The sequence below is a fragment of the Copadichromis virginalis genome, linkage group LG7 (assembly GCF_057382275.1).
Source record: "Copadichromis virginalis isolate Kocher_CV1m ecotype Utaka linkage group LG7, C_Virginalis_male_GT1.1, whole genome shotgun sequence".
Lineage (NCBI taxonomy): Eukaryota > Metazoa > Chordata > Actinopteri > Cichliformes > Cichlidae > Copadichromis > Copadichromis virginalis.
The window spans coordinates 43,370,842-43,398,743 of record NC_140624.1 but is presented as its reverse complement, the minus strand read 5'-3'; the positions used below and the strand labels follow the sequence as shown (position 1 = coordinate 43,398,743).

The 27,902-nt window shown below is 38.8% G+C and overlaps 1 protein-coding gene across 1 annotated transcript in view; it reads right to left on the bottom strand.

The window, feature by feature from the left end:
- mmp17a (matrix metallopeptidase 17a) overlaps positions 1 to 27,902 on the bottom strand; it is a 115,451-nt gene that overhangs the window by 15,186 nt on the left and 72,363 nt on the right. The window contains exons 2-7 of the mRNA XM_085463498.1: positions 27,014 to 27,146; positions 25,204 to 25,339; positions 10,896 to 11,182; positions 2,671 to 2,847; positions 2,040 to 2,142; positions 771 to 853 (exon numbers count right to left, since the gene is read on the bottom strand). Of these exons, the coding sequence (XP_085319624.1) occupies positions 771 to 853; positions 2,040 to 2,142; positions 2,671 to 2,847; positions 10,896 to 11,182; positions 25,204 to 25,339; positions 27,014 to 27,146 (919 nt within the window). The remainder of the gene's footprint in view (positions 1 to 770; positions 854 to 2,039; positions 2,143 to 2,670; positions 2,848 to 10,895; positions 11,183 to 25,203; positions 25,340 to 27,013; positions 27,147 to 27,902) is intronic.

Genomic DNA, 27,902 nt, shown 5'->3' with positions numbered 1-27,902 from the left:
TGTGTTCTCATGAGTAAATATATTAATTTATTTTATGTTGTGAAAGACGTTTTCTGATTGTCATTTTATTTTGAAAATGATTTTATTTTGGTGATTATAGATTACTTCACTTCCTGTTCCTGTTGTTCCGAAGCGCGAACTGCTGAAGTAATGTATGGTTTTCCCTCCTGTGTTGCTAACAATTAAAGAAACGGGGAAAGTAATCAACCACCAAGTGTGTGCATTATTAAGAGAACATGACCGAAGAAGAAGAAAACTCTTTGAGCTCAACAGAGAGCTTTGGGGCTTCAGACTTGCCTTCATCTACTAGGCCATTTGTCATATACCATTTCCTTTATTTATTTTTTATTTAATTTGTTTGGTCAGTATGCAAATATGCATTCCTTATGCAGAGGACTCAGTTAACTTGCAGAAGACTTCTGCACAAGACCCTCACAAATGCAAACATAATGTCTTCTCGCAACTTCAACTTGATCTGAAAATATCTTCAAGGTTTTTGCTATGTACGAATTCTAAGAGGAAACCAGCAACAGCCCTTTGGGTACTGTTACAAACCAAGGAAAACTAAGAAAAGAGCATGTTTTAAAAGCTGCTCTGTGTCCATCTTTGATAAGTGTAACTTCAGATCTCCATATTTGGCCATTTTTAAGAATAATAACAAATTAGTTTTACTGTATTAAATTATTTAACCATTTGTTGGACTGGGAAGGTTGTATCCTGCAATCATAATTACACACACACTCTGACTTTCTCCTTTCAGATTTGAATACCTTTGAAAAAGAAGGCCTCCCCTCGTATTTGGGCCACGGCATCAAAGTGACTGGTGCATCTGTCTGGAGCATCCCGTGCCAGTCTGAGTGAAAAAATAAGAAGCAGAAAAAAAGAAATGAAGACAAAAGATGGAAAAGGTTGTAGTAAAGAAGTTACTACAATTACAATCATATTCGCTACTATGCCGCATACCCACTAGACATAAAACATAAAGGAACCCAAAACGATCCAACCGAGTTGCAGCTGTTTGCATATAGAAAAATGTCACGATCGTACTCATCTAATGAGAGATGTTCTGAATGTGTGCACAAATGTGCATGTTATGTGCTTTAATTAAATGGGCTGAATATGAGGTGAAATGCTGTCACACTGAAACGGTGCGGTCTTTCAGAACATTTATCCCACAAGCTAATAAGTGATTTAAAGCACTGACGTGGTCAGCCTGCCAATTATCAAGGCAATAGCACTACAGACCTGCCACTGTGAGTGGGAGGGCGAGAGCTCTCCTGTTATCAACAAAGATCTCTATTCAGAGCTCTTTTAATGAAACTCTGCTGCCTATAGTGGTCAGCATTTGTGACCCTTGGCAAGCATGATATAGCTTTTCCACGCATCATGATAACATGGAGTGGGTGAAAAGTGAGTGATGAGGACAGTGAAAGGCCAATATTACTGATGGAAAATGGGCTTCTATTCTTCCTTGGTTTTAAAATGCTTTTAAATTGTGTGTATGCATGGAGGTCAGGAAGCAGCGGGTAGCAGGCGGCTTTCAATATAGCATGAAACATAAAATCTAGCTAAAAGGGCTAACAATTAAAACATTTATTCTTTATTATGGACTATAGCATTAGTTTAAATGGTTAAATAATGTGCAATTTATTATGCAATAAGAATAATATGCAATATAATGGCCACATCTGGAACATGATATGTTGTGCTGTTGAAAGCACTAAATTGGCAGGGCTGTGAGAAACAGCTTTTGCAGGTAGCAAGCGGCTGTTTTTACTTAGTTTTGCTTTTCTGGGTGAATCTATTGGGGACGTTTATTACACTTTCCACTCCAACATCTTTAGTGCAGTGAACAGAAAGACCCAAGGGGGCTTGTAAAAAGAATAAACCACAATTTTGTGTTTGTGTGTGTGTTTGAGAAGGCCAGAAAAGCAGAAAGAGAGAAGATGAAAGGTTGAAGTGTATCATTTATGTGTTAGGCTACCAGAATCATTAAATTATTTGCACTGTGCTGAAAGCACACCAGGTGTCCTACTTACAGGAGTGTGGATCTGTTTTCGGGGAGGTCCAGTAGAACAGGAGGTTCAGCTGTCTGGGAGGGGTTTCCTGGTCGATTTGTATGGGAAACTGAGTCTCTGACACCTGAGAGGGATACGTGTGATTTCATTTGAAGAGGAAAAACAAAACGTGGCAAAAAATTACACTGTTTTATTCCTTCATGTAGGAAAAAAAAAGATTACTTATATTGTCACATAAAAATCATCAATTTCCAGAAAGAATTGAACATTTTGCACATTTTTAAAAATTGCTTGCTCAGTTGTTCATCGTTTGTACGTGTTTCTTTTATTACAACCAAATATAGCAGTCTTGTCTTAGTGTCTGTCTATCTTTAATTTAGTTCAATTCATTCTCCTCCATTCTGTCCCGTCCTTTAACATTCTTTCCTGCACTTCATTCTCAGCTCATGATCATTAGTCTCCCCTCAGCTCACTGATACTCTGTATATCAGGGAATGGTGTGATAAGGTCATATGCCATAAAGAGGTCCAATTAACTCCAGCCACGTTTTCATTAATCAATAACAGTACTCTACACAACTTGTCAATCCTTTTCTGTTTCAGTCACACGCACACACACACACCGATATGCAGAGGGAATGGAAACCTCATACCGTAGAGCTGCCAGACTCTGACTTTGTCTTCATAGGGTAGATCATATTTCAGCGGGTCTCCCACGGGACCCTGGTAGTATGGTCTCATGATAGACTCTATGGCTGATGTGTGCACCAGGCCGATGGCATGACCGAACTCATGGACTGCAACTGCAAACAGATCCATCCCATGAGATTCTAAGGCAGACACAGAAAGAGGGGAACACTCATTAGCCTTACATGCATATCTGACTTTTTTTGGTCTCATACCTGCTCAAAGTGGACAAGACTGTGTGAGACTATTAAAAACCTGCATTAGTAATGATGCACATTAGAGGTCGGTACAGGAATAAAACATAAAGACGCACTTCTGGAAACTATTCTTAATTTATTTAAGAGAGAACTGACTTCAATCAAAGAAGTAGCTGCACACAAGTATTACTGCTGCTCTTCACCACGGTAGAAAGATTAAGCCACAAGCATGACAAGAAAAGTTACCTAAGAAACACCTTCTCGTTCCTTTCTTTAAACATTTCAAAACTAACCTGCGCTCTTTTTAGGGCAGTAAGAGAAAACAGCGGTGTTATCAATGTGAAACTGTGACATAGCAGAAAACTACTATATTCTTCTCTGCAGTTTAACCATAGCTTGCCTGTATCACCTCCAGCTTTGATTGAGATCACCTAGCTGCTTACAGATTTTTGTAAAACCCGTATAGCCACTGTTTGCGTGTTTATCCCTTTTATGAGTGAACTCTATAGGTTGCAAGTTAAGAAGCGTGACAGACAGCTCCTGTGGCTGTGAGTGCTGTTAGGAATGTGGTGCAGTGAGATAACTATGGTAATACTGCCTGAGCCCCTGGGCTGCCAATCAAATCCTAAGTGTGGAAAGACACCCAAAGAGGCTGCAGGCTATTAAAACACATTTCCCTGGATGTTGAGCTAAGAGGAAACGGCAACGCTTCCAAAAACTCCTTGTCTGCTAAGCAAGACAAAACCTGGTTTTTGAGATTTAGATTCGCAAAAATGTGAGTGCGGGCGAGTCGAGCCAAGCTAGCTTAGAGTTCCTGGGTGACTAGGATCAAATCAGCATTCTGTTAACCTTATGTTGGCCTCGACTTGGGAACGTCTTAGCGCTGTGCTCTGTCAAAAGACAAAGGACAATTGGAGAAGTGCACTTGTGCTTGCTGCACCTGGGATTTCCAGAAGCCAAATGCCAACTCTAATCTACATGAGCACAAGGTGGAGAGAGGGAGTGTGGATAAATGAAAGGATCGAGGGAGAAAACAAGGATTCAGAACAAAGTAGGCACCATGTCATCGCATTTACAACCCATCTGAGGTTGACAGACAAAAAAAATGCTCGTGCCTGCGGACAAAGAGAGATTTACGTGGATGAATAAGACTTATTGAGTTAGACTCCCATGCCTGGAAAAAAAAACAGACAAAAAAAGAAAAGAAAGTAAGCACAATAACATCACTGACAACAATTTGTGTAATTCCAGGTTATTATAAGATAAAATATTTTTTAAAAAAAGTGCTACTACTTTAATGCACAGTAAATACAATGCAATAAGGTACAATACTCTCTTGGATATGACATGATGAGTCCAGAATGCTGCAAACATGGCCTGCAGCATTTGGTTAAAAGTTTAATAAGAATGGTGTAACATAAGGTACACGGAAAGAAACAAGTACACAACTAGCCAAGGGCTATCCTTTTCATCTGGCGCCAATCCATGCGCTATTATGACCTTGCATTACCTTGTGCCAATCTGGAATCGGTTTATACAGTGCTTAACAAATTTATTAGATCACCACCCAGTGTAAGGTTTACGTCACAGCTGCTCTAATGTAGTACTGCCAACTACCAAAATCTTTCTTTATGTTTCTGTAATGGTGAATCCACCGGTAGGCACCAGCTCTTTAATCAAAAAAAATTATTATTGTTGCTATCTATGTTTTTTTTTTCTAATTTACTGTAAGAAAAAAAATAGTTTCAGTGGTTGAATTTTCAGTAATCCAGTACTTTTAGTTTTAAGCAAGTGTTTTAGAGGTTTTCTTTAACAGGGTGGTCACTGTATATATTTTTGAATACAAATGTTTAAATTACACATTTGTGTTTAAACTTGGTTCATGTGGTAAATTAACGAAGGGTGATGATTCAGAAGCTCCTGAGGCCTTTTTTTCTATCAATGATTTTTATAACTGATTTCTCAAACTAAACAAATGATGAACTACATGTTTTTTCAAACTTGTAACACTCAGAAACAAAACGTCTGTCTGTAAAAGCAGTTTATTACAACCTGTAATTGCAACACCATAAAAACAGTCTGTTTAAGGAAACACAAGTGCCCACGGTTGCAAGAACTTGGGCTTTCTCACAAAAGACTATTGTTTGTTTCCTTATCCACACTCGAAATTACACCATTTAATGTAATAAGTCTATTAATATAAGCTTGACTATGAAGGCAACTCTGGCGATTTCCTAACCTAACAAAACTCCTTGCAAATCACCAAACACAGCTTAAAAATAATTATAAAGTATTCACTGGCGTGGTGCTGAGGGACGGGCAGTTAAAGATGGTTTAAGGTGAAGGACTTCCTAACATCAAGGCATTCCTATTGTAAATGTTGGAATCTATGCAGAAGTACTTGTGTATTGGATCGGAGTTTTTATACTTCATCCAAAGTCTTCTGGTAACATTCAACCCACATATTTTGCTTCTGCATCTTTCCCCGACGGACTTTCTATCTAGAACACTGGAAAGTATACTAAAGGCCTAATTTTCTGCAGTACTCCAGTGCAACCTCTCGTTGCTAAAACCCAAATAGAAAGCTGATCAAACTTGACATCAATAAATAAACTTTACTTTTTAGAACTCTGTGAAAAAGTGTCCAGAGAAGCAAACTCACATTTTTAAGTATTAATCAAAGTTTCGTGAACCCCGCTGAGCTTCCAAAGAAGGAAAACTAGACAGAAGTAAGATTCTTGTACTGTAATTTAAAAAGCATGCCCAACTTTTCATTTGGAAATCAAAATCTGTTCCGAGTGAGACGTGTGACAAAAATAAACATGTAATGGTGACACGGTTTCGAAATGACCTCAATTATATCTTTGGATTACTCCAATTTCGTGCTACTAGCCTCCAAAGATAATCAGTGTAATAATAATATTGCTCTCAATGTATCGGGTCAGGCTCTATTAATAAATGTAACTCTGCCTATCCCATAATCAGCATTTGGAGACAATACTTCTTCTGAGCTGCAAAGTGTATGCAAAGAGCTATTATATGATGTCAAAATTAACTGTGAGAAATGGAGATCTGCATCAGCTCCTTTGTGAATATTTAGTGAGCTAAATTAGGCAAGCTGGCAGCTGCGCAAAAATGATCCTTTATATTAAGCAGGCCGAAGAGCTGCTATACAAAACTGTTTAATCAATACATTTTCAGATTGTAACAAAACCCAGAAGCAGAAACATCTGGCTCGCAGACATGAGTGACTAACTCATCCAGTAGAAGAACTGGAACAACATGCTGGTACCTTAAATATTCTTTTAAGGTAGTAAAATAATGACAGATTTTGAAATGAATTCCATCCATCCATCTATTTTCTTCTGCTTATCCAATTCAGGGTTGCATGTGGGCTGGAGCCTATTCCAGCTGTCTTAGTGCGAGATGATTGGTGGCAAAAAGGGATCACCCGCTACTCTTTGGACCAGGTTATACAGGTTATAGAGGTAATGCAAGTTAAGAGGGTTGCAGTGAAATTTCATATACGATACACTGAGAATTTTGAATTATATGTGGAAATATAAAAAGTAGGTAAACGTTCACAAAAAGTGATATGAGATTTAAAACTCAAATGGAGGTCAAGATTCTCAGAGGTGGTCTATTAAGAGGAAAATGTAGTGACTGGCCTTCTTAGTAAATGAGCTGTGGCCGATTACCACAATGTCAGGTTTGCCAGGATTGAGATGGTGGAAAGTTAAACAAATCCACTTTGTAAAAAAACCCAAATGCAAAAAAAAGAAGCCAAACAGTCATGAGAGAGAAGTAAAGCTTCTCACATAGCAGTGGAAAGAAAGTTAAGCAGATGGCCTGATATCACTTCAAATTAAAACTGAAAAGGTCCAATGATTGACCTTTAAAGGTATCCCACCTGGGAGAGAGATGAAGCAGAAGAAGGTATCGAATCATTATCATGAATACTAAAATGTCTGTCAGTGAAATATGATAAAACTGAGTGAAGTAGCAGAAATGCCAGGTCCAGTTAAACTTTCTCTAGGTTTAGAATCGCACGATCAGTGGTGTCAAAATCAGAAGTTAGAAATGTGCTAAAAGGGGGAGGGAAAGACTTAAATAATCATGTATGCACCCAGAGGAAACTGATTGATTAATTGATAAGCCAGTGAATGCAGAGGAAATAACAGGAAGGAGACCTATTTAACAAAGAAGTATTTAACAAATCTTGTTGAAATTGTGTCTTTGGGGAAAGATGATGGGTGCACTTAAGTAATTATATCTTTGATGCAACAAATGCAACAGAAAGAACAAGCACATTTGAAATTCAATAATTTCTAATCATCTTGGTCTAGAAGTGCTAAAGTGCTTCAAGGAATTTAAGTAGACAGTAAAAAAAAATAAAATAAAAGCAGCATTTACACAAACCTGAATTCTGAGCTAACTTCATTAAAACATTGTAAGCTGCAGCGAACGGGATTTTCTTTGGCACTGGTTGGCCATAAGACACTTTCCCCCCTTTAGGCGAAGAAGAAGAGGCAGATGCCTGATTACCAAATGAAAGAGTCTGATGTGATTTTTTTTTGATGTACATTTCACCCTTCATCACAGGCAGTGAAACACTAGCCTTGAAGGCTGGAACATCTAACAAGGTAAGATGATTCACTGCCAGCATCTTTTCTCTCCTGCTCACAGTAAGAATCTGTGTTTTTAACACTAGTGCGGTCTTCCATCAGGCCGTCACCACCGCTGAGCAATTCGTAGCCGGAAGCACGAGTCTTTGCACAGAGAATTTTATTTGCTTAAATTACCTCTTCTAAGTCAGCGTTTGTCTGTGTAAGACAATTGTGTGGCTTGAAGAGATCAATAGAGGTCATGAAGACAAGAGCGCTCCTCTGATCCCTCTTTTCTTTAGCAACCTGCTCTCATTAATCACGACCACATTGACCCAGACGATGCTCTGAACTCCTGGAGCATCACGTCATCATGCCGTGACACTGATGCAGGCTGTTGGGAGATGTAATTGAAGCAAATTGAGTTGCGGTAACATATGTTTCCTAGTTTTAGGGCAAAAGCAAACAAAGAAATTGAACTATCACCCTGCCTGCAGACTTGGACTACGTGTCTTTATCGATTGGGTTTTTGTCTAAATTAAGTATTCAATATACTTTTATTTGACAAGGAAATTGCATTATATAACAATCACAATGGATTGTTTCAAGGAGCTATCGCACTAATACCACATCTTCAGGTGTTTCTTTTTTCAAAAGAAAGGTTTAGTATTTTGGGAAATACGATTCTGTGAGCATTATCATTTCATCTAAGGCAAGAAGGCAAATAATACTCGCAAAATGTCAGACATTAGAGTTTAAAAATAAACCACATTCAAAATGCATATACGTGTTATTGACTGTGCATGCATAAATTAGATTTAGATTCTTTTTTTTTAGCCATTTTTAGTTCAAATTTAGCTATGCTTCTTATTTTGCAAGCACATCCTGCAGTTGACTAATAAATATAAATAGTTTACAAAAAGTAAAAGTAGAAGGTATTGCCTTTCCTTATGAAATAGAGTGGAATAGAAACCTCTCAGTAGAAGTTAAAGACTATAAAAATGCACTTCCACGCAAAAGAGCATGCCCACAACCCTAGAAATCTCATCTCTGCTTCATTGCGTCGCAATTACTCTTTCATCGATTGTCATTGGTGCAGCTGTTAGCTGACATCACAAATTATAGTGGTGCTTTGTGGTCTGGTGGAGACATTTATTTCAGCTTCTGATCGGCACAAATCAAAAGGAAACATTTTGCTGTCGGCTAAAATACTTTAATCACCCTAAATATGGTGCTATTTCCCTCTGGTCTTTTAAATTTAAAGACTCAATTCTTGTAAAAAAAAAAAAAAAGAAGCCCCATGGCATAGTAAAATTAGATCAATAAATGTCAACAGTGAACAATAAACAGCTTGTGCTAATTGCTGAAAAAAGAACTGATTTCCTCGGTTTGGGTAGGACGTTGGAGTGGATTCTTTGTTTGTGGCGGTTGGAAGAGATGAAAGGTCTTTTATGCTTCCTAACAAGCTTGTGAAAACAGTCAATGCTGCTGTAGTCACCACACTGAAGCCACAGCATGTTATATTCTTAGTTCGAACAGATAAAATATTGATAATACAATCTGGAACATGAATAAAAGGTAGGAGGCGCAGCTTGGTTCCAAAGTACAAGTACAAAGTACAGCAATCTTGTTTTGAATACAAAAACCTTGGTGAGTATGGAAGTTCAAAACTGTTCTCAAGCACTTTTCATTTTGTTAAAGTTTTGTTGACGCAGACCGTTTCAGGCTCTTTATTTCATAGTACTCTGGAAGTGTCTCACAGAAACAGATCATCCTTCAGTTTTTTATGTTCTTTTCATTCAGGCACACTCTTTAAGTAATACAACTCACCGGCCATGTTGTTGGCTTCAAGTGCTCGTCAGCGTTTTATTGCAAATATCTAATCAGCCAGTCACATGGTCGAAACTAAGTGCATTTAGTCGTGTAGACATGGTCAAAAGGTTTAAATTAAGTTTCAGAATAGGGTTGAAAGGTGATATAAGAGAGTTTGAACGTAGCACGGTTGTGCTTGTAGGGTTTACAGAGAATGGTTTGAAAAAGGAGAAAATATCCAGTGAGCACCGTTCCTGTGGGTGAAAATGCCTTGTTGATGCCAGTTGTCAGAGTAGAGTGGTCAGTCTGCTTCGTGCTGTTGGGAAAGCAACAGAAACTAAAATAACTACTCCTTATGACCAAGGTATGCAAAAGAGCATCATGTTAAACACTGAAGCAGGTTGGGTACAGCAGCAGAAGGCCGCACTGGGTGCAACAGCTTGCACGGGCTCACCAAAATGGGACAACAGAAAATCTGCTGTTATCTCTGGGTGGTAGGTTCAGAATTTGGCTTAAACAACATAAAGGCTGATCATGCCTATCCCATATCTCTGAAACTGGTCATGCAACATGTAGCACCTGTATAAAAAAGGCCAAAGCAGACTGTGCTTCCTCAGGAGGCTGAGGTCTTTCAACATCTGCGGGAAGCTCCTGAGGATGTTTTACCAGTCGGTGGTTGCTGGAGTACTGTTCTATGCTGGGGGAGCAGCACGGCAAAGAAGGACTCATCCAGGCTGGAAAAACTAATCAGGAAGGCTGGCTCTATGGTCGGCATGAAGCTGGACACTCTGGTGACAGCGGCAGAGAAAAGGACACTAAAGAAACTGCTGGACATTATGGACAATGCTGGGCATCCTCTGCACACGGTCGTGAATAATCAGAGGAGCCTATTCAGTAATAGGTTGCTTCTCCCAAAGTCAAGAACCAACAGACTTAAAAACTCCTTTGTCCCACACGCCATCAAGCTGTTTAACTCCTTGTTGGAGGAGAGAGGGAGGGGAAACAGGGGGACAAAGGAGGGCGGGAACAACTGAGCTTTAGTGCTTTTTTTCACTGTGCAGTATTCGTAATATTCTTTCTTATATTCGACTGTGCAATAATCACTGTGCAATAGACTCACTCAAATGTGCAATCCACTGGTATTCCTATTTATCCCTATTATATATTCTGTATTTATATTATGTGGTATATTTATGCTTATATCCTTTCTCTCATTCCCCTTTATTGTATCTGTAACATGCAACTTCTGCTGTGCTACTGGAAACAGAATTTCCCGGAGGAACCCACCCGAGGGATTAATAACGTTTCATCTAATCTAACCTAATCTAATTAAGACTGCAGTGTGCCCATCTTCTGATGGCTACTTCCAGTAGGATAAGCCACCGTGTTACAAAGCTCAAATCATCTCAAACTGATTTCTTGAGCATGATACTGAGTTCACTGTAATTAAATGGACCCCATAGTCACCAGATCTCAATCCAAAAGAACACCTTCGGATGTGATGGAAAGAGCCAACAAACGCAGCCAACAAATCTGCAGCATCTGTGAAAGATGTAGCTAATAAAGTGTGTTCCTTACCTGGTGACCTGAAGGTCCAGGCCTCGTCATCATCAAAGTGTGTATCCCCAGCAGTAAACCTCTCTCCAGGGAAAAAGGCATGTGCCACTGTGCCACCCGGCCCATCAAAGGGGTATCCATCGTTGTGGTCAGCCTTAGTGAAGTCGATTTGAATATCTGCATCACTGCCAGCTACTTCATGAAAGTTAAGGGGCGCAATATCGCTCCAGACCTTCAGGGCGTAGTACATGAGGGCTCGAACAGTGTCCCTGCCCAGTAAAGCCGAATCCTTAGGAAAGGTCCTGACTCTGTGAGAGAAAACAGAGATCACATATATGCTGAGAAAGAATGTGAAATAGATGGATCGATCTATCCACAGTATAGATCGAGTTCTTCATTTCAAATGCCACCAAACCTTTCAAGACTTTTTTTTAGATTTCTTTTCTTTCCTCTTTTTCTTTTCTTTTCTTTCTTTTTTTTTTTTTACACATCATGAAGACGTTTTACAGAAATATCATTTATATCTGTCAAATACTGAAAAGTAATATAGTTTTTATGAACTCTGTTAATCAGACTAATCAGAATCTCCTTTTTGATCTTTCATGATTTACAGCAACATTTCATTACTTTTTCACTGTGGAGTCGCTGCTCTTTATAGTACTGTATAAGAAGTGCTGCATTAGAAATACTCAGTTTCTCTGCCAAGATAGGCGACTCTTTTCATCTGACTTCTGGTACAGCTTTAGTGTTATTGATTAGAACATTTTTCTGGGAAAGTGAACTCTCTTCTTTGAAAGAAGAACATTTTATTCTTGTTTTTATGAAAGTATAGTACACTAAATCTAACTCGTGTGAGTGCCAAATGAAGCACTCTGCACTCCTTTTTTCCATCTTAAATTTAAGTTAATCCATATTTCATTTATTTATATACTTCAAAGGATATCGCACATTAATTTACATCAATAAAGTGAATGTATCAAATTCTGATGAAAGGATTTGGTCCTTGGCCTTTCCTGCTTCACAGAATAACAGCAGTGAAATCTCACTACATTTATTCCAGTATAGTGTTTTTTTAGCTATATTTTGGCTGCTTTCTCAGCTGATACCAACAAACATAAAGAAGCATCATGTATTAACGTAACAGTTTTTTTTCTTTTTTTATTACAAGGAGATGAAAAGATATGAGATGCTTCAACATTTTGAAAGAATAAACAGCCTCATGTGTGGGGTCTATATACAGGTAAGGTATAAAGTTTCATGTTACGGTTGTGCTTAACAATTCTACGAATGGAAAAAAAGATAAATGAACAACAAAGTTATTTTTTTTTGCTGCAGTGATTTTCAAACTTGTTTTTTTTAATGCCAGCCTTCCTCTTTTTCATTGTACTTTTGTTTTTCTGAGTTTTTTGCTAATATTCCCAGCAAAACAAAGTCATTCATGAGGCTCCATTAATATTTCTGGCAGTGCTTTTCCATTGGGTTAAACATTATTAACTCAAACATTAATGAGAATTTAGGGGCGAGTGCTTTTGCACTGGTTTAAATGAGCATATTTCTAACATAAAGTAGGCAAAATTATCCCCATCTATATTTCTCTATAGCAAGCAAACTATAAGCTAGTATTCAGTGCTTAACATGAATGCCGGATGGATGTACCGTTTCTACACACTATGGTGTGAAAGGTCTGTAGCTACCTTTACTCTTAGGAAAACAACTATGCCCTGTGACCCAGCAAGTACACTTTCAAAATGAATCAATATAGGAAACATATCCAACAAAGTTTGAAACTGTGACCTCATGAGAGCTTATTTTCACCCATCTTTAAAGCATTTGCTCTCCTCAGGACCTGCTAAGTGTTTTCTGATAACTTGAGTCACAAAACCTTTCAAGCTACATTCAGTCCTTTCATCCCCACATGAGCTGGAGAAGCAGGTGTTCAGACGATTCAGATCATAGCTCACGGTCACTGGACCTTTACAGTCAGGCAACCTCCTGAACACCTGCCAGAGGAGATCACAGCAATCAGAGCAGCGAGGTCTCTCTAATCCTTTAAATCACTTCTCAAGACACATGTGCAGGTTCTGTTTCAGTTTTGTTTTCATTTATCACCGCCTATCTTTTATCCAGTCTTTATTGGGACTGGTATTTTTTGTTTTGTACTATGATGGACAAGACAGTTTTAGTTCAATAAAACTATTTTGTAGCTGGCAACTCTACTGTTGAGTTTACACTCTGCTCTGATAGTGTTGTGTTTGGCCAAGGCTGTTTTCAGCAGCTGTTTTCAGCAAAGAAAGCTCTAAAAACCCACTACATAAACAGTAGCACTGAGATATTACAAACAGAGACTTCTTCTCAATAGCTGGTGGAGGACAAAACAGAGCTAAAAGTTGAGTATGTGGCTAGGAAGTGTAATAAACATGCCTCCTAATTAAGCACAATTTCAACCAAAAAATGGTAGCTGTATAAGTAACAAATGATTTCCTCATGAGGTTCTCAATCTTACAGTCATGACAGCTGCAGTATACACAGTACAAATCCACTACAGTCCTCTATAATTAGTTCTTTAACTTCTGGGAGCAGCGTGAAAAATAGCAGTCGTGCTGGTTAAGAGATGCACATGGAGACTAATCTGAAGGGGACAGCTGCCAAATTTAAGTAAAGTAAGGGAAGGGACAGTTAGGCTAAGGTATGGTAAGTTTTTTTGCATTTTAAAGTAAGCTTTCAGTACCCTGAGGTCTAAGTCATCACTGATGATGACCTCACTCCTAGCCCCCAAAACCTAACCCTATGTTTTCGAGACAAGGAAAAACTGACCTTTATGGGAAACAAAATTGATGCCTCTGCAAACCTCAAAACTATGTCTGAACATTTTGATTTCTAAAACAGTTTTAAATGCATAAATTGCAAATAAACAACACACAGTTTTGGCCCTGCGACAGGCTGGTGAATTGTCCAGGGTGTACTAAACCTCTCGCCCTGTGGTGGCTGGGATCAGCTGGCTGGCTGGATGGGAACGACCTGGCCAATCAGATAGCAGAAATTGCTCTTTGGCCTGTTGCCATAACGCTCTGCTAATTGTGACTGATTGACAGTTTCAATAATAAACCCAGTTTAATTGTATTCAAGTTTTTTATTGTACTATTGTGGATTAGTAGCACCATTTCTAACCCACAATACAGTCTAACATCATCAAGTTCAAAACTGATAGAAAATGAACTAAAAGATAAATAAATGAAAGCATTTGTGCTGTTACGCATGTTAATTTAGATGTATTTAAATTTTAGCTTAAACAAATCAAAGGTTTTGACTTTTTCCCCCATGTTGCATCACATGCTGTGATTGGGTCATCAATGACGAAGATTCGTGGTTTAAGCATGCTTTTTTGTTGGTCCCAAGTATGCATAGCGTAACACGCTGGTTTACGAACCTTCGTCTACCTTGTTGTAGCGACCAGCCGCGGAGAAGAAAGAAGTTATAAAATAGCTGAAATGAATACGAGTGATAAAAAACAATGAAAAGTGCCCAATGCAGGCAAGTCTGCGCTTCTCAAGCTGTTTAAAAAAAAATCTCAGTGAACCTTTCAACATCAGTATTTGACCTTGGTCTGCACACAGGCACGTTTGCGTAGGCTGCATACAGTACCCATCCGCACAGCATCTGCGTAGGCAAATACCTACGCAAATGGACACAACTGCAGTACTATAAAATAGGCTTTAAGTCTCAGAGGGTTAATAGCACTGAATCTCTTTAATGATTTTTCTTTATACCCTTGTATAAACTAGACGGGCGCTCTGAAAGTGCATCCTCAGTCAACACCAATGTCTTGTCATTTAAAAAAAAAGTGATCCTGATTCATTTTCTCCCTGTTTCACATTCCCACCACGTTTCACGATATCCGGTTTTGTAGTGTTTTTGTGTGATCCTGATACTACACGCACAAAACATATGAAAACCTATATTCACCTTGGTTTGTAACTTGGCAGGGGAAAAAATATCCAGTGGAGTAATAATGAATATGGAGCATGTTTATCCCTTAAGTCTAAAACAGAAACTATCACCTATAACATCACACCTCTCTGATGAAATCCCTTCGAGGACTTGACAGCTAACATTAATAGTTTCAGCCCATATCAAGAGATATTTACTCCTGATCCTCACTGCAGCGAACACTTGAGCTGCCTGTTCTGCTGTTATCACAATGCCTTTAACACATCCAGTGATGCGAATGGGTTCATTAATTAGCAAATATGTCTATATCAACATGTTGTCGCAAAACACATGGTCGGCATTAACAATGTTTAAAGCAATAAGGAAATAGCAGCTTGAAAATGGGATTTTCCTTATTAATATGCAAATGTATGCAGCAAAGTCACCTCAAAATCTAATCGGATCATCTATTCTGTGGGGAAACTTGCAGTGTACAGTAGTGCAGAATTTTTCTTGCCTTGATTTATTTGGGAAAATGTGGCTGTGCAGTCCATTTGTTCATGCTGCCTGAGCATCTGAGCCTCACTGCTAACCACAGTTAGCCAAGGTCACTGCAAATGGCTCAGCCTCCACAGACAATTCACCTGCTTATTAGACCTAATTCAAACAGACGAGGGTGGGTGATTGTGTATGTCTGCGCGTTTGGGTGGATGTTTGTGAGAATGAAAGATGGGGAAGCGCGACGGTGTGTAAGTGTCCAAATATCCAAATGTGTGCGTAGCATCGAGCTGTAAGTGAGTGAGTGTGTATGGGTCTGTGTATATGTGCTAATTGCAGGTAAGTCCACCAAGGTCAGAGCATTCCTGCCCAGCATCTCAGATGAACTGAGGAGTCTCTGGGTGATGCTTGTGTTTACATACAGTATGGTGCAAAGGGGCATAAAAATGAGGCGGTTGTCATTTCTCTGTAGTGCATCTTGTCTGAGTAAACACCTTCATGATGTTTATTAAACACCTTGGCCTCAATAAATCCATGTCAGTGTAGGGGCTTTATGATACAGTTACAACACACCCAAGCTTAACTTTACTTTTTGGAAAATTTACCTCAGAGAGTCACAGATTTTCCACCCAGGTAAAGTCATATCGGGTTAATGTATCACTCACTTCATTTAAATCAGAAGTGATTGGGTAGTTTGCTCAGTAGCTGTGTAAACTGACTGAATATGTTTAGATTAACATTTGAGGGTAACTATTTTCCTTTCACAGTAGTATGCAAAATTCTTGAGCCACCCCTCATTTCTTTATATTTTGCTAGGGAAATGGGAAATATATGCAATGGTTTATTGACACATTTGCAGTATAGGTCTTGTAATTTTTTTTAAAGTAGTCTTCAAGAATACTTCTCCAGGCCTTCTTTGTTCTCTGCCAGGATGATCCTACACTGCTTCAGTTGTTCTGTTGTGGGGAGCTGGGGAGGCCAGTCTTTGACTGATAGAGCTCCATGATGTGTTTTTCTATCCAGGTATGCTTTTCCTGCAATGACAGTGTGTTTGGGATCAATACCAATCAGATGCTTTCCAAATGGTACTGGATGGTGAATCAAAATCAGATGATACTTTTCTGTGTTCATAATTCCATCAATTTTGACAAAATCCCCAACACCACAGGTTGAAATACAACCCTAAACACTGACAGCGCATCAGTCTTTTTATTTTATTTATTTATTCTTTTTACAAATATCTGCAGACCTTGCTCCTGACCTCCTCTGTACATGCTGACAATGATGAAAAAAAAATCAAACTGGGATTTCTCTGTTGCCACTGATTTTCAGTCCAAGTCCTCTGTAATTTAGCATACCCAAGTGTTTTTTCCATGTTTCCCTTTCTTAAGAATGGCTTCTTGAGAGACACCAATCTGCTGTAGATGGATGAAATGTTACACCAGATGCATCTCTCAGTTCCTGTGTCAGGTCTTTGCTGGATTTTGTCCTGTTTCTTAAGGATATGACTTTCAGCTACTGTTCATCTGCTACGAATTCTTTTGTCCTCCAGTTGTCTCAATATTTTTTACAGACACACTGCACACCGTGCTGAAATATGCAGACTAACATATCTTTGGGAATCACCTTGCTGGTGAAAAAATACTATTTTATGCCTGTTAAACCATCTTTGACACTTTTCATAGATTCAACTAAAAAACAAAAGGATCAACTCGTGTGTTTTTGAAACTGATAGTGACAGTACCGTAGACAAAGAGCCTGGGCATTATAGGGACCTTAGAAATGTGTAATGTATACACTTTTTAAAAGTATTTAATATATCTTCATACAAATTAAACACACATGCATGTCTCCAACACCAGATAAGCTGGGATAAAAACTCTTCATTCGCCCTCCTTTTTTCCCTTTTTTTAATTGCAGGGAGGATATTAAATTATAGAATCACACTTTGAGTCTGGCTGTTATTTGTAGTTGTGGGGTCTACAGACTTTTTTTGGCATCATATCTGCTGCCACATGGCCCCAAACACCACCTGAAAGCTATGCCAACACTCATTACTAATTCTGCCGCAGCTGCTCATTAAACCACACTTCAATTCTCACATCCACCTGTAAAGAGATCAGTCTCCCTTAGGGAGGACTTATTATCATCACTTTCCAATCCCTGCAGTGCTAAGATTAATGGCACCATCTGAGAAAAGAAAAGGTCGTAGCCTGGGTGCAATATATAGTGTTATCTATATTCACATATAACCACGATCCATTCCGCCCGAGTTGTTCAATGTGTAATGTGTTCAAAGCATCAGGTTGGGATTTTAAGGGCAGTAATGGAATCACACGTATCACTGAAGGATTTTTCAGGTCAGCATTGAAAAAATAAGCTTGTGGATGATCAAGATAACGGCCGTGTGATCGTGCCGTAAATGTCTGTTTTCTTGAAATCGTCAGACCGTGACTCACGAGCAGTTACAGAGTGATAAGCGCATGAGCCAGCAGTTTGTAAAAACAAAACAACAACAAAAAGTGCAGATGTAAGAGTTTTTGGCAGCAGCGTATAACAGTAGTCATCAGAGGCTTAGCGGCTGAAGGGCTGTTTAGCAGCAACAGAGCTCCTGAGTATGCATCATCGACTCACAAATAAATACCTGAGAACGGAGTGTACTGTCAGACGTTTACACATCAATCAAACAGAACAGGTTTAGAAAGAACTGCTAACATCAAAGTGCACACTGAGCAGGCAGTGCTGGACAGGCTGTGGATCTTTTGCTGCGGAGCTTAAGTGGCGGGCAGAGGATAGAGTTGAAGGGAAAACAAAGAGAGGGGAGCGAATGATGGAGAAACGAGTGTAAGCAAGCGAAGAAATCATATATGCAAGTAGCCGAGCTTATCTTCAGGCATTCAGTCATTAGATTTATAGATGTGATCATGTTTAAATCATAAAAGCACACAGAATATTACTGCTTAAAAAACAGCTTTTCAAACACCAATCCGGCACTCAAGTATTCTCACTCGAGATTTATTTCCCCATCTAACAAGAACATTTTCAACTTACCAAGTTGTAAGAAAAGGAAAGTCATTATATATATATATATATATATTGAATTTGCGCTTGTTTTTTTGCTTTCACTTTGCAATCGTGCGAACTGTGTATAGAGAGCGACAGCACTGATCTGTGAGTGATGATAATTTGTGCACCAATTCCTCTGACATCGTCTTATTAATCGTTAGCTTACTATGCAAACATGACAAGTGAAATCTCCCGCAGCTTAAACATGTGAGAGGTTGATCGCGCAGAGAATCGCTGAGCTTATGTGAGTGAGTGTGTAAAAGCATTTCAGTTCTGCTGAGCCAAACAAGACAGGTCAGGGTGAAGAAGTGACAGCCAAAGAAAAGCTTACCACAAAACGGAGAAGTTATGACAAATCAGACTATAAGGCAAAAAGAAAGTGCAGCTTTATGGTTTCATGGACAAAAGAATTTCTGTGGCTGCAATATGACGAGCTATATAACCAGGGCTGCACATAAGTGGTCCACAGGTGCGTATTCGCTGTCAAAATAAAAAACACGCACAAGGGTTAGGGTTAAATTTAAAAACTGTACTTTTGAGTTAAAATATATATTTATAATTTTAATAAATGACAAATTAAAAATGCATGAACATTTTTTTTGTATCGAAAAAATATCGAACCGTGACACCAAAGTATCGAACCGAACCGAACCGTGAATTATGTGTATCGTTGCACCCCTAATATATATATATATATATATATATATGTATATATATATATATATATATATATATATATAAAGCTCAGTTTGTAACACTTTATAGTATGGCCCGCACAAAGGGTGTAATTTCCCTGTAATTAAAAGTAATTTCAATGGATTAGATATAAAATTATAATAATTATTATTTTCATCTACAAATATGTAAATTTGGTAGCTATAATAATAGGAAACAAATAAAAAAGACACACTTTAAGTACTTTTAAGTAGCACATAACTTCATGTATTTTACAGGCAATAAAAAATAATTAAATTGTAAGTAAATTTAAGTAGTTTTTTAAGTACTGTGCAGTTTCTTGGTAATATTGGGGAAAAACAAACAATATTTCCGCATCTTAAGTACACTGCATTTTTCCGGGTCTGGGTTGTATTATGGATTGGATTAATCAGACGTTTTTATAGCTATTATCCTATAACTATTATCATCCATATCTATACCTAGCCCAAAAGTATAGCATATTTACCATGTGATTTATGAAAACACTGACTGATTTTCTGCAAAATCATTATGAAATTGTACAAATTGTTTCCTGTGAAATAAACTTAGTTGTTAGCCCCTTACTCTAGCTTACCTACCTGTAAGTATTTGTAAGTAAATTTAATTTCATTGTAATTTCAAAGACAATTTAATTACACCCTGAGTGTAATTCCCCTGTAGTGTTACACTTTTCCCCTGTAAATCAGTAACAAGACTGTTAAGTTCTGCATTAGTGGTAAACGCATTTAGTTGGGCTAATTTAAACCTGCCTAGTAAGACACAAGCAGCTCAAAAGTAGTTTAAGGAGGAAAAACAGCAAATAACTGACAGGTCTTTGCTTGGAGTCAAGCTTGGAGTTTAATATTTTATTTTTGTGCGTTATTATATTCCTTGTATGCTCTGTTCTATATATTGTTCTTCATATTCTAAGCTTATTTTCTATTTTCTTTGGTTGAGTTTCCTTATTGTTTTTCCCCCGAGGTTTTTTTCCCGCCCTTCCTTGTCAAGTTTGCGTTCCTGTGTCCCCTGTTTAGTTACTTCCTGCTTCAGTCTTTTACCAGATAATCTTCTGTGCATTGTGTTTGGATTTTCTTCTCCTTGTCTCATTCATTGACTCTCTTCACCTGTATCTTCTTTTCGTAATTGCCTCATGCTAATTAACTAATTAACTAACTAATTACCTAATTATCCCTGCTATTAGTATTTGATTTGGGTTACTGCTGCTTGTTGGATCGTCCCAATTTCACTTAAATAAAGGGTTAATTTGGCTTCAGGTCTGCACCCTGGGTCCAAAGCATTCACCAACCATGACAGATATATTATACATACATTAACATCTTTAACTGGCTCCATGTGTATTGCAGTGAGATGAAGTTCTCATAATTTAAGATAATGGACATAATGACAAGAAAATGGAAAAGTTACTCATTGCAGAGTAATGTGATCACCCTCCTGGATGCCATGTAAATAAAATGGTTGAGGGAATTTAAGATGTTTTCCCATTTTCAAGCTTTACATCTCATCTAGCAAACGGAAAACTTCATTCTTTGAAAAATGGCTGTGAAATAGCATTTCTTCAAAGTCTTTAGCGAATCTAAGTCATAAATATGTAATGAGGAAGGAAATTAGTTTTGCCATTACAAACTCCATTATGCAATATTGTCCCAGAGTAATACTGGACTGAGAAAAAAGGAAGTTCAATTACAATATATTGCCTTTTTCTATTGAGATTCTGCTTTAACAGTGTTTTAGAGTTTTTAATTGTCTAAGATCCCATCGAGGAACAAGTGACTGGGACAGTGACTCTTTGCTTCATTTATTGGCGATGAACCTAAATGTTCTTGAGTCAACAAAACGGTGACCTTGGTGCTAAACAGAGATGGCAAAAAATACCAGACTGTTTGAATTTGTGATTTTCCAAGTCGGATAATTATACGAAGCATAATATCACGGCAAAAAAGAAAAAGTTGGCACACAAATCAATACAGAAGCAAGCAGTGATCCGTGCATTTTTTACATTAAGCTAAATACCTGGATGAAAAATGCCTATGGTAACTCCAATGCCTGAGGCAGTTGTTCTATATAGAATATTATATCAATTTACTGTGTAGCTTTATTGATAAACCATGCAATATGGAAGCCTCTTTAGATGTGAATGAATCTGAAATCAACAAATAATCCACAGGCATTTATAATAAAACCTGAATAATTGCCCCATCTGTTTCTCGGCAGAAGCCAGAGGCTGTTTCTTTTCTTTTTTCTTTTCCTCTTCTTTTTAAAAGACACCAAGTCTGTACATCTCAATTTTCAGTACATCTTGGCTGCGTTATGGTGCTACACAAATGTGAGAGCTGCGAGTAGAAAGGTGGCTTCACTGGACTGAAAAAGAAGCTGCCTTATTTCACAGAGCCAACTAGGGCCAGGCTGGAGGCAGCATAAAGCAGGTGATTGACAGCAGAAGGTTTGCAGCAGCAGGATGGAGAGAAGCAGAGTAAAAAGAGAGACTGAGTGATATGAAAAAAAGCAAAAATGTTCCAGTCATAAAACAGCAGGACCTCACAGCTATGTGCATGCCGGTCCCCAGAAGCAGATGTTGACTCCATGGTTTCAATGCGGTGTGCTGCTGGATTGCGGCCAACTGCTTTTTCCAGGTCATCTGAGACCTTATGCGGACCACCCCCACCCCACTTGTCCCCCTAAACCACCCACCCATGTGCAGTTACATCCTCACCCACCCCACCCCTGAAAAAAAGGCTGTATCTCTGACCGAAAGCCCCAAGTGAACTGAGGATTATTTCAACAAGGAGATGCCACAGGGACAAAGTCACCAGGTAATTTGTTATCAAAAAGCTGTAACCTTTCTGCCTCCGGTGACAAGTGATTCATCCACCTGAACTCATCCGTCTTGCAGTCTGAGCAGCTGCTTTTGCTGCCACAAACCTGCTGAAGAAGCTTACTTTCCTCAGCTGATTCTGGCTGGATAAACCTGACCTGTAATCCCTGGGAATAAAGTCTGGATGATTTTCCAACATCAACTTGAGTTAGTAATCTGTTATTAATGTAGCAAAGTGGAAAGCTCCTGGCACAATTTTCTTCCACGGAAATTACACTTTTCACTTTTTGGAAATGTAACACTACGTCACATTTGGCTCTCACACCTTTTAAAATGTGGGCTGGCTACGCAGCACTACTTCACTGGTGGAATCGAAATTAATGACTCACTAAATTTATCATAGTTCGTGTTCTAATCAAACAAACAAACAAAAAATTCTTTCCTAAACACAAATGTCAGCCTTGCTGTGGGCGTAGTCGAAAGGCCGATGGATCGACTGGTCTACATCTAGGGCCACACTACCACACGGTGAAAATAAAGCTTTCTTCATAAAGTTTAGATAAAAGCTAATCTTTGAAAAAAAAAATATTATATTGACGAGCTATCCACCCACCCATGACCCTGAACTGGATACACAGCTAAGAAAAAGGATGGATGACATTGGTTATAATCAAATACTTCACTGTGCAGCTCACAATTACCCAGACATCTTCATCTTGCTAACTCCGTTTTACACACTGCTTTACTTTCTGTTCTGCTATTAAGTATCACGGCTCACCCACAGTCCCTTTTGCGCGCTCAGCCCTCCCACCAGTGGAAAATTCCTGCTTATCGACCTGTTTCTTCAATCCTCAAGTGCCCTGATGTCCTGCTTTCCAACCACCTCTTGCTTCATTTTGCTTTCCTTCTGTCCTACCTTAGATCTATTACCCTGCCTGTTTCATCATCCTTCTGCAGGATGCTGTGGCCCATCTGTCCTGCATGCCACACTCTCCCTAAAGCAAAACTTATAACTACTGTATGCTAAGTGACATAAAAACACTTGGGCAACCAATAGTTGTTTACCCAACAGATCATACACAAAGAAACCTTTGTGTAAACCCTTGATTAACATTCACATATATTTTGCTACTTTATTCATATGCACATACTGATATTTATGTTGTATTTATCTAATTATTACAAATAATTAGAAATCAGCTGTCAAAAAACAGTTTGTACCTGCAAAATCCTATGAAAGTAGCACAAAGCAGTACCAGCCTCAACTGTTTTTGAGCCTGTTCTCAAGCTCTATAACGCAAACGTAAAATCATGTCTAAAATCAAGTGTAAAATCTGTACTTGTACTACATGCATAGACTGTATTTTAAGTTCACGCAGACACCTTGCTGCTGCTCATTGGTGTGTGAATCTTTTGAAAAGCCTTGATTTGAGCAGTTAGGCCATCAAGGGAAGGAAAAGCATGCTTAGTCACAAAGCATACCCTGCTTTCTCATCTGTTTTTACCTAAACCGGGCCACAATTTACAAACTGAATCTCATTCTGTGTCAATTAAGCGTTGTAACTCAGAGGACACGAATGCATTAATAATAGATTAAGAGAGCAGCGGAGTCATTTTCCCTCAGACCTTTATACAAACTGACTTCTTTTTGCAGGCAGAAGAGTCTCCCCCTGCAGGCTATTAGACAGAATGCAGTTTTAAGACATTTCTACTGATAAACTGTGACAAATTTTTATTTGTTATTCTCTTCCATTTTAAAATATTAATACTTAGACTAGCAACTCCACAACCTCCATTCCAACCCTATATAATAAAGTATAGCGTTGCCAATATGTCATATATAAAATAATAATTTGGCTGACTCCTTCCATCAGCAGCTTCACTGCAGGCCAATATCACAGCAATATCAGTGGGTGAGAATAAGCAGAGGGTGATTCGGGGATATTTATCAAAAGACCTCCCATCTCTAAAGGGAAAAAAATCCAGCCACACATGGGAGTGAAGAGCGTGGGTGTTACTCTTTGTTTATGTGTGCATATGTAGTACCAAAATGTTTATTTATTCGTTTTCTCTTCCCCTGCACTGCTCTTTAGGTTGATGTCTATTGCTGCACAGCACACACAGATTAAAACAAACCGGCTGACACACCACCTACCTTAGATCATCTCCCGATGGCGTGTGCGAACCAGCTCAGGCCAACCATATGTTTCACAGCCTCCTCCTCTGCTGTTTAACACTAAGCTGGATCCCTGACAGATGGCCCAGCTGCTTTTAACATGCCCATATTATCTTATCATGTACTGTATAAACAGCAGACTGTGACCCTTCTCTTTAGGAATTATAAAAAAGGCATCGGTATTAAATCTGAAGACTTAAAAAAAATAAAAGCCCTGTCTCATTTATGAAAACTTTATGAATAATTTACACAAAGGTTTGTGTATGATCTAATAAGAAAGACACGTTTGCTGATTATATTAAGTTCGATGTATTCTTTTTATTTATTTATTTTTACAAAATACTCTCAGTCAATTAAAAACACCAAAGTTTTCCACTTTAATAAGGGACATCTAATCTGTTCTAATAAAGCATGCACAGATGGGAAATCATTTTAAATAGACTGAGAGAGGATTTTTACTATATTATAGTTAAAACAGTCAAATATAAGTAGCAAATGTTTCCAGTGGCATGTTCCTTCCAGCCTCACGAGCTGGGTGCACTTCTAAGCTTTCAGTGGTTTGTAACCGTTTACAGCAGGGTTCCCCAATCCCAGTCCACGAGGGCCTGCAGGTTTTAGATGTGTCCTTGATTGATCACAGCTGATTTAAATGGATAAATTACCTTCTCAACATGTCTTGAAGTTCTCCAGAGGCCTGGTAATGAACTAATCATGTGATTCCGGCGTGTTGACCCAGAGTGAGATCTAAAACCTGCAGGGACACCGGCCCTCGTGGACTGGGATTGGGGACCCCTGGTTTACAGAATAAGGTCTAGGTCCTAAAAAAAAGGATCATGCATCATTTGCAGGACTTGAAATTCATACAAACCTCTAAAAATCCCTTAAAGCTAATATTTATCTATATGGTTACAGACAGATAAAAGCATCACATCTGAAGAAAGAGGGAATTTATTTTGATCATTAGGATGATTCCTATTTAGGTTTCATATTTGTATTATACATTACTGCCTTAACATAGCTACTCTCACTGGGAATGAAAATAAGGATTCACCGTCTGTGGACTCGCTGGTTTTATTGTATCTGGGCGACGACGCTTGCGTGTGACCTTAAAGCGTCCTGTTAATTTTCCCTACCTCCAGGATAGATGTCTCTTGTTCCATTTGTTCTGAGGGTTCAAGCTTCGCTTCCTGCGTCCCACTGTCCCCTCTGTCTCGGACACGTCAGGCAGAGAACATCTGGGTGTTTTCATCAGCCCTAGTGTTTCTTGGTCTGCAGGACAGAAGAGATACATGCACATATATAAACTAATTCAAATACATGGCACAGTTACCATGTTATTTTTAGAGAAAACTAATTAGCTAGTGTATGAATGCATTTTATGCTTGCGCATGAATAAGGACATGTGATCCATCACTGTTCAACATCTGTTTGAAAATGAATGCTTCAGTAGTTGAGAGTCATGTTACACTGTATGAGCACATATACGTACACAGCTGACTGAACAAAAGGCTGCAAGAAGCCATTTGGGCCAAAACATATACATGCTCCCCAACTTCCCCTTCAGGCATTTACTGAGTAAAAGTCGTGATAGCAAACCTATTACGTCAGAACTAGTGATATTTATGGATACGCATGTAGCGCAGTCATGATCTGCATTTCAGAAGTCAGCAGGCCTCCAAGAACTTGTACGGCCTTTTGGCCACTTTAAGAAAGAGAGGCTGCCCGGACTCAGAGCCAAGACGCTGGAGCGGCCCGTGGAGATTACTCGGATGGACATCCAGGAGAAGGCACCTGTCACAGACGTTTTGAACCCCATTTCTCTTTTTATTCCACCACAACCACAGCAGCATTTCTGCACAGTGACGAGACACTAAAATGGATTGTGCTGATACCTGAACCATCTGTTCAATCTTGCGAGTATAGGAAATGCTGTGCCTGCGCTGGAGCTATCTCTGATAAAGTAGAGGGTATGTCTGAATGAAACTGTGATGCTTTGTCTGAACAACAGATCACCACAAAGTTACCGAACAGTATTATGTAACTTTATGTATTTTTCTAGGACACTGATTCTTTTCTTTATACATTTTTTTGGATCTTGAGTTTCTAATAAAGATTGATTGACTGTATCTCATCCCAGGAAGAAGTTTAACATCCTCCAAATCCACAGTTATTTCTGGCATTCCCCACTACAGAAGCACAAAAAAGGGTCATTTTACTGATAATTACCCCAAATAATTGAGTCTTACTTAAATAAATATTCATTAAATATGTTCAGCTTCACCCTAGCATCACATCATGTTCCTCAGATGGCTGTCCACGCCCCACAGTTTGAGAAGCAGCGCTTTAGGCTAGCAAATTATTCACATACAGTATCCTGTTCTCTACCTTCTATATTTGTGTATGTGCGAGGGAGTAGCCTGTAAAGAGTTTTGTTTGTAGAGGAGAATTGCTGTCTGTGCGAGTGAGTTAGACTGCCAATATGCACCGCGGGAAACTATGAGGGCCTCACATGAGAGCGAACAGTAAAACCCACACTAATCAATATACTGCTCCGCTTCAGACATACCAGTGTTATCAATCACATACAGTACAGTAGGTACATAGCAGTACTGTAATTCTGCTTTGCGTGGTGCGGCAGCAAGAATGATTTATGCTTACAAGGTGTCTCATGACATGGAGACAGCTGTGCAATATAATGCTTTTCAGTACATAAGAACTGAAATAAAAGCTACCTTTTTATTGTTCGGTGGTTATTGTGTCAAAGCGTTATTGATTCGCCTCTGTTGCTTTTCTGTTGGTAGGAATGCGTTCTATTGTAAGGCATACCTTATATTTTCCTCCGCAGGCGTTTACTCTTACATACGCTGGTATCAGTGAACATATAAAACCAGCCATAGTGCTCCTTCCGTAGAGCAGAGCTTCGCAATCAACCTAGCCACATACCCAAGACTCCAGTCTCCTTAAGCCCTCCAAACTTCTGCATGGCTTTGATGGCCTTGGTCAGGGCCTCCTTGGTCTGAAGCTGGCCAGTCACAGGATCAGGCGGTGGGAGGTACCCAAACTTACTCAGCCAGTCCTGAAAGGGAAACAGAAGACACAGAGTTTAGTCGTCACTCCAGGCACCTGAAAATATTCAAGTGCCCTAAAGATGTTGAGACCGTCTTCAGTTTGATCTCTACTGAATCATATTTGTATATTTAGGATCAAAAAGAGCTTTGTGCTTCTGTGCAACTGTTTGTGCGTCCAACAAATGAAAAACCGTTTTCCTTCTCTTAACAGAAATTTAGACACTATTTGTCAGCATTTTTTTAATTGCAAGATGTTTGAATGGCAGAGAGCAAACTTTAATTCTTTTGCTAACATCTGACTAAACCAAGTCAGGTGTGAAATAATTAATTTAAATGTTATGTAATATATATAAATTAACCCCTTAAAGCCTGAAATAATAAATATTTGCAGGAAAAATTTTTTTTGGGGGGGCAGATTTTTGCAATTTCACTTTAATTTCCCTGTATTTGGTGGAAACAACAGTAGACGACAATGTGGGGAATCCCCGCCCCGCCTCATTGTTTTGTAATAAAACAAATATCATTAACAGCTGTTCGCTGACAATGAGCCAGTATGCACAATATTAGGATCTTGGATGTTTCTTATTTATATGCAATCATTTTAAAAAATATAAATGCTTTTATGACAGGTCGAAACATGCACTGCAAGAGTCCTGTACCACGATTAATTCAGATATGCTCTGTCAATTTTATTATGAAAACTTTCCGAAGGTTATTTTTTGATCTTGTGTATCATGAGTTTAAATTGCAGCTAAATCCATCCT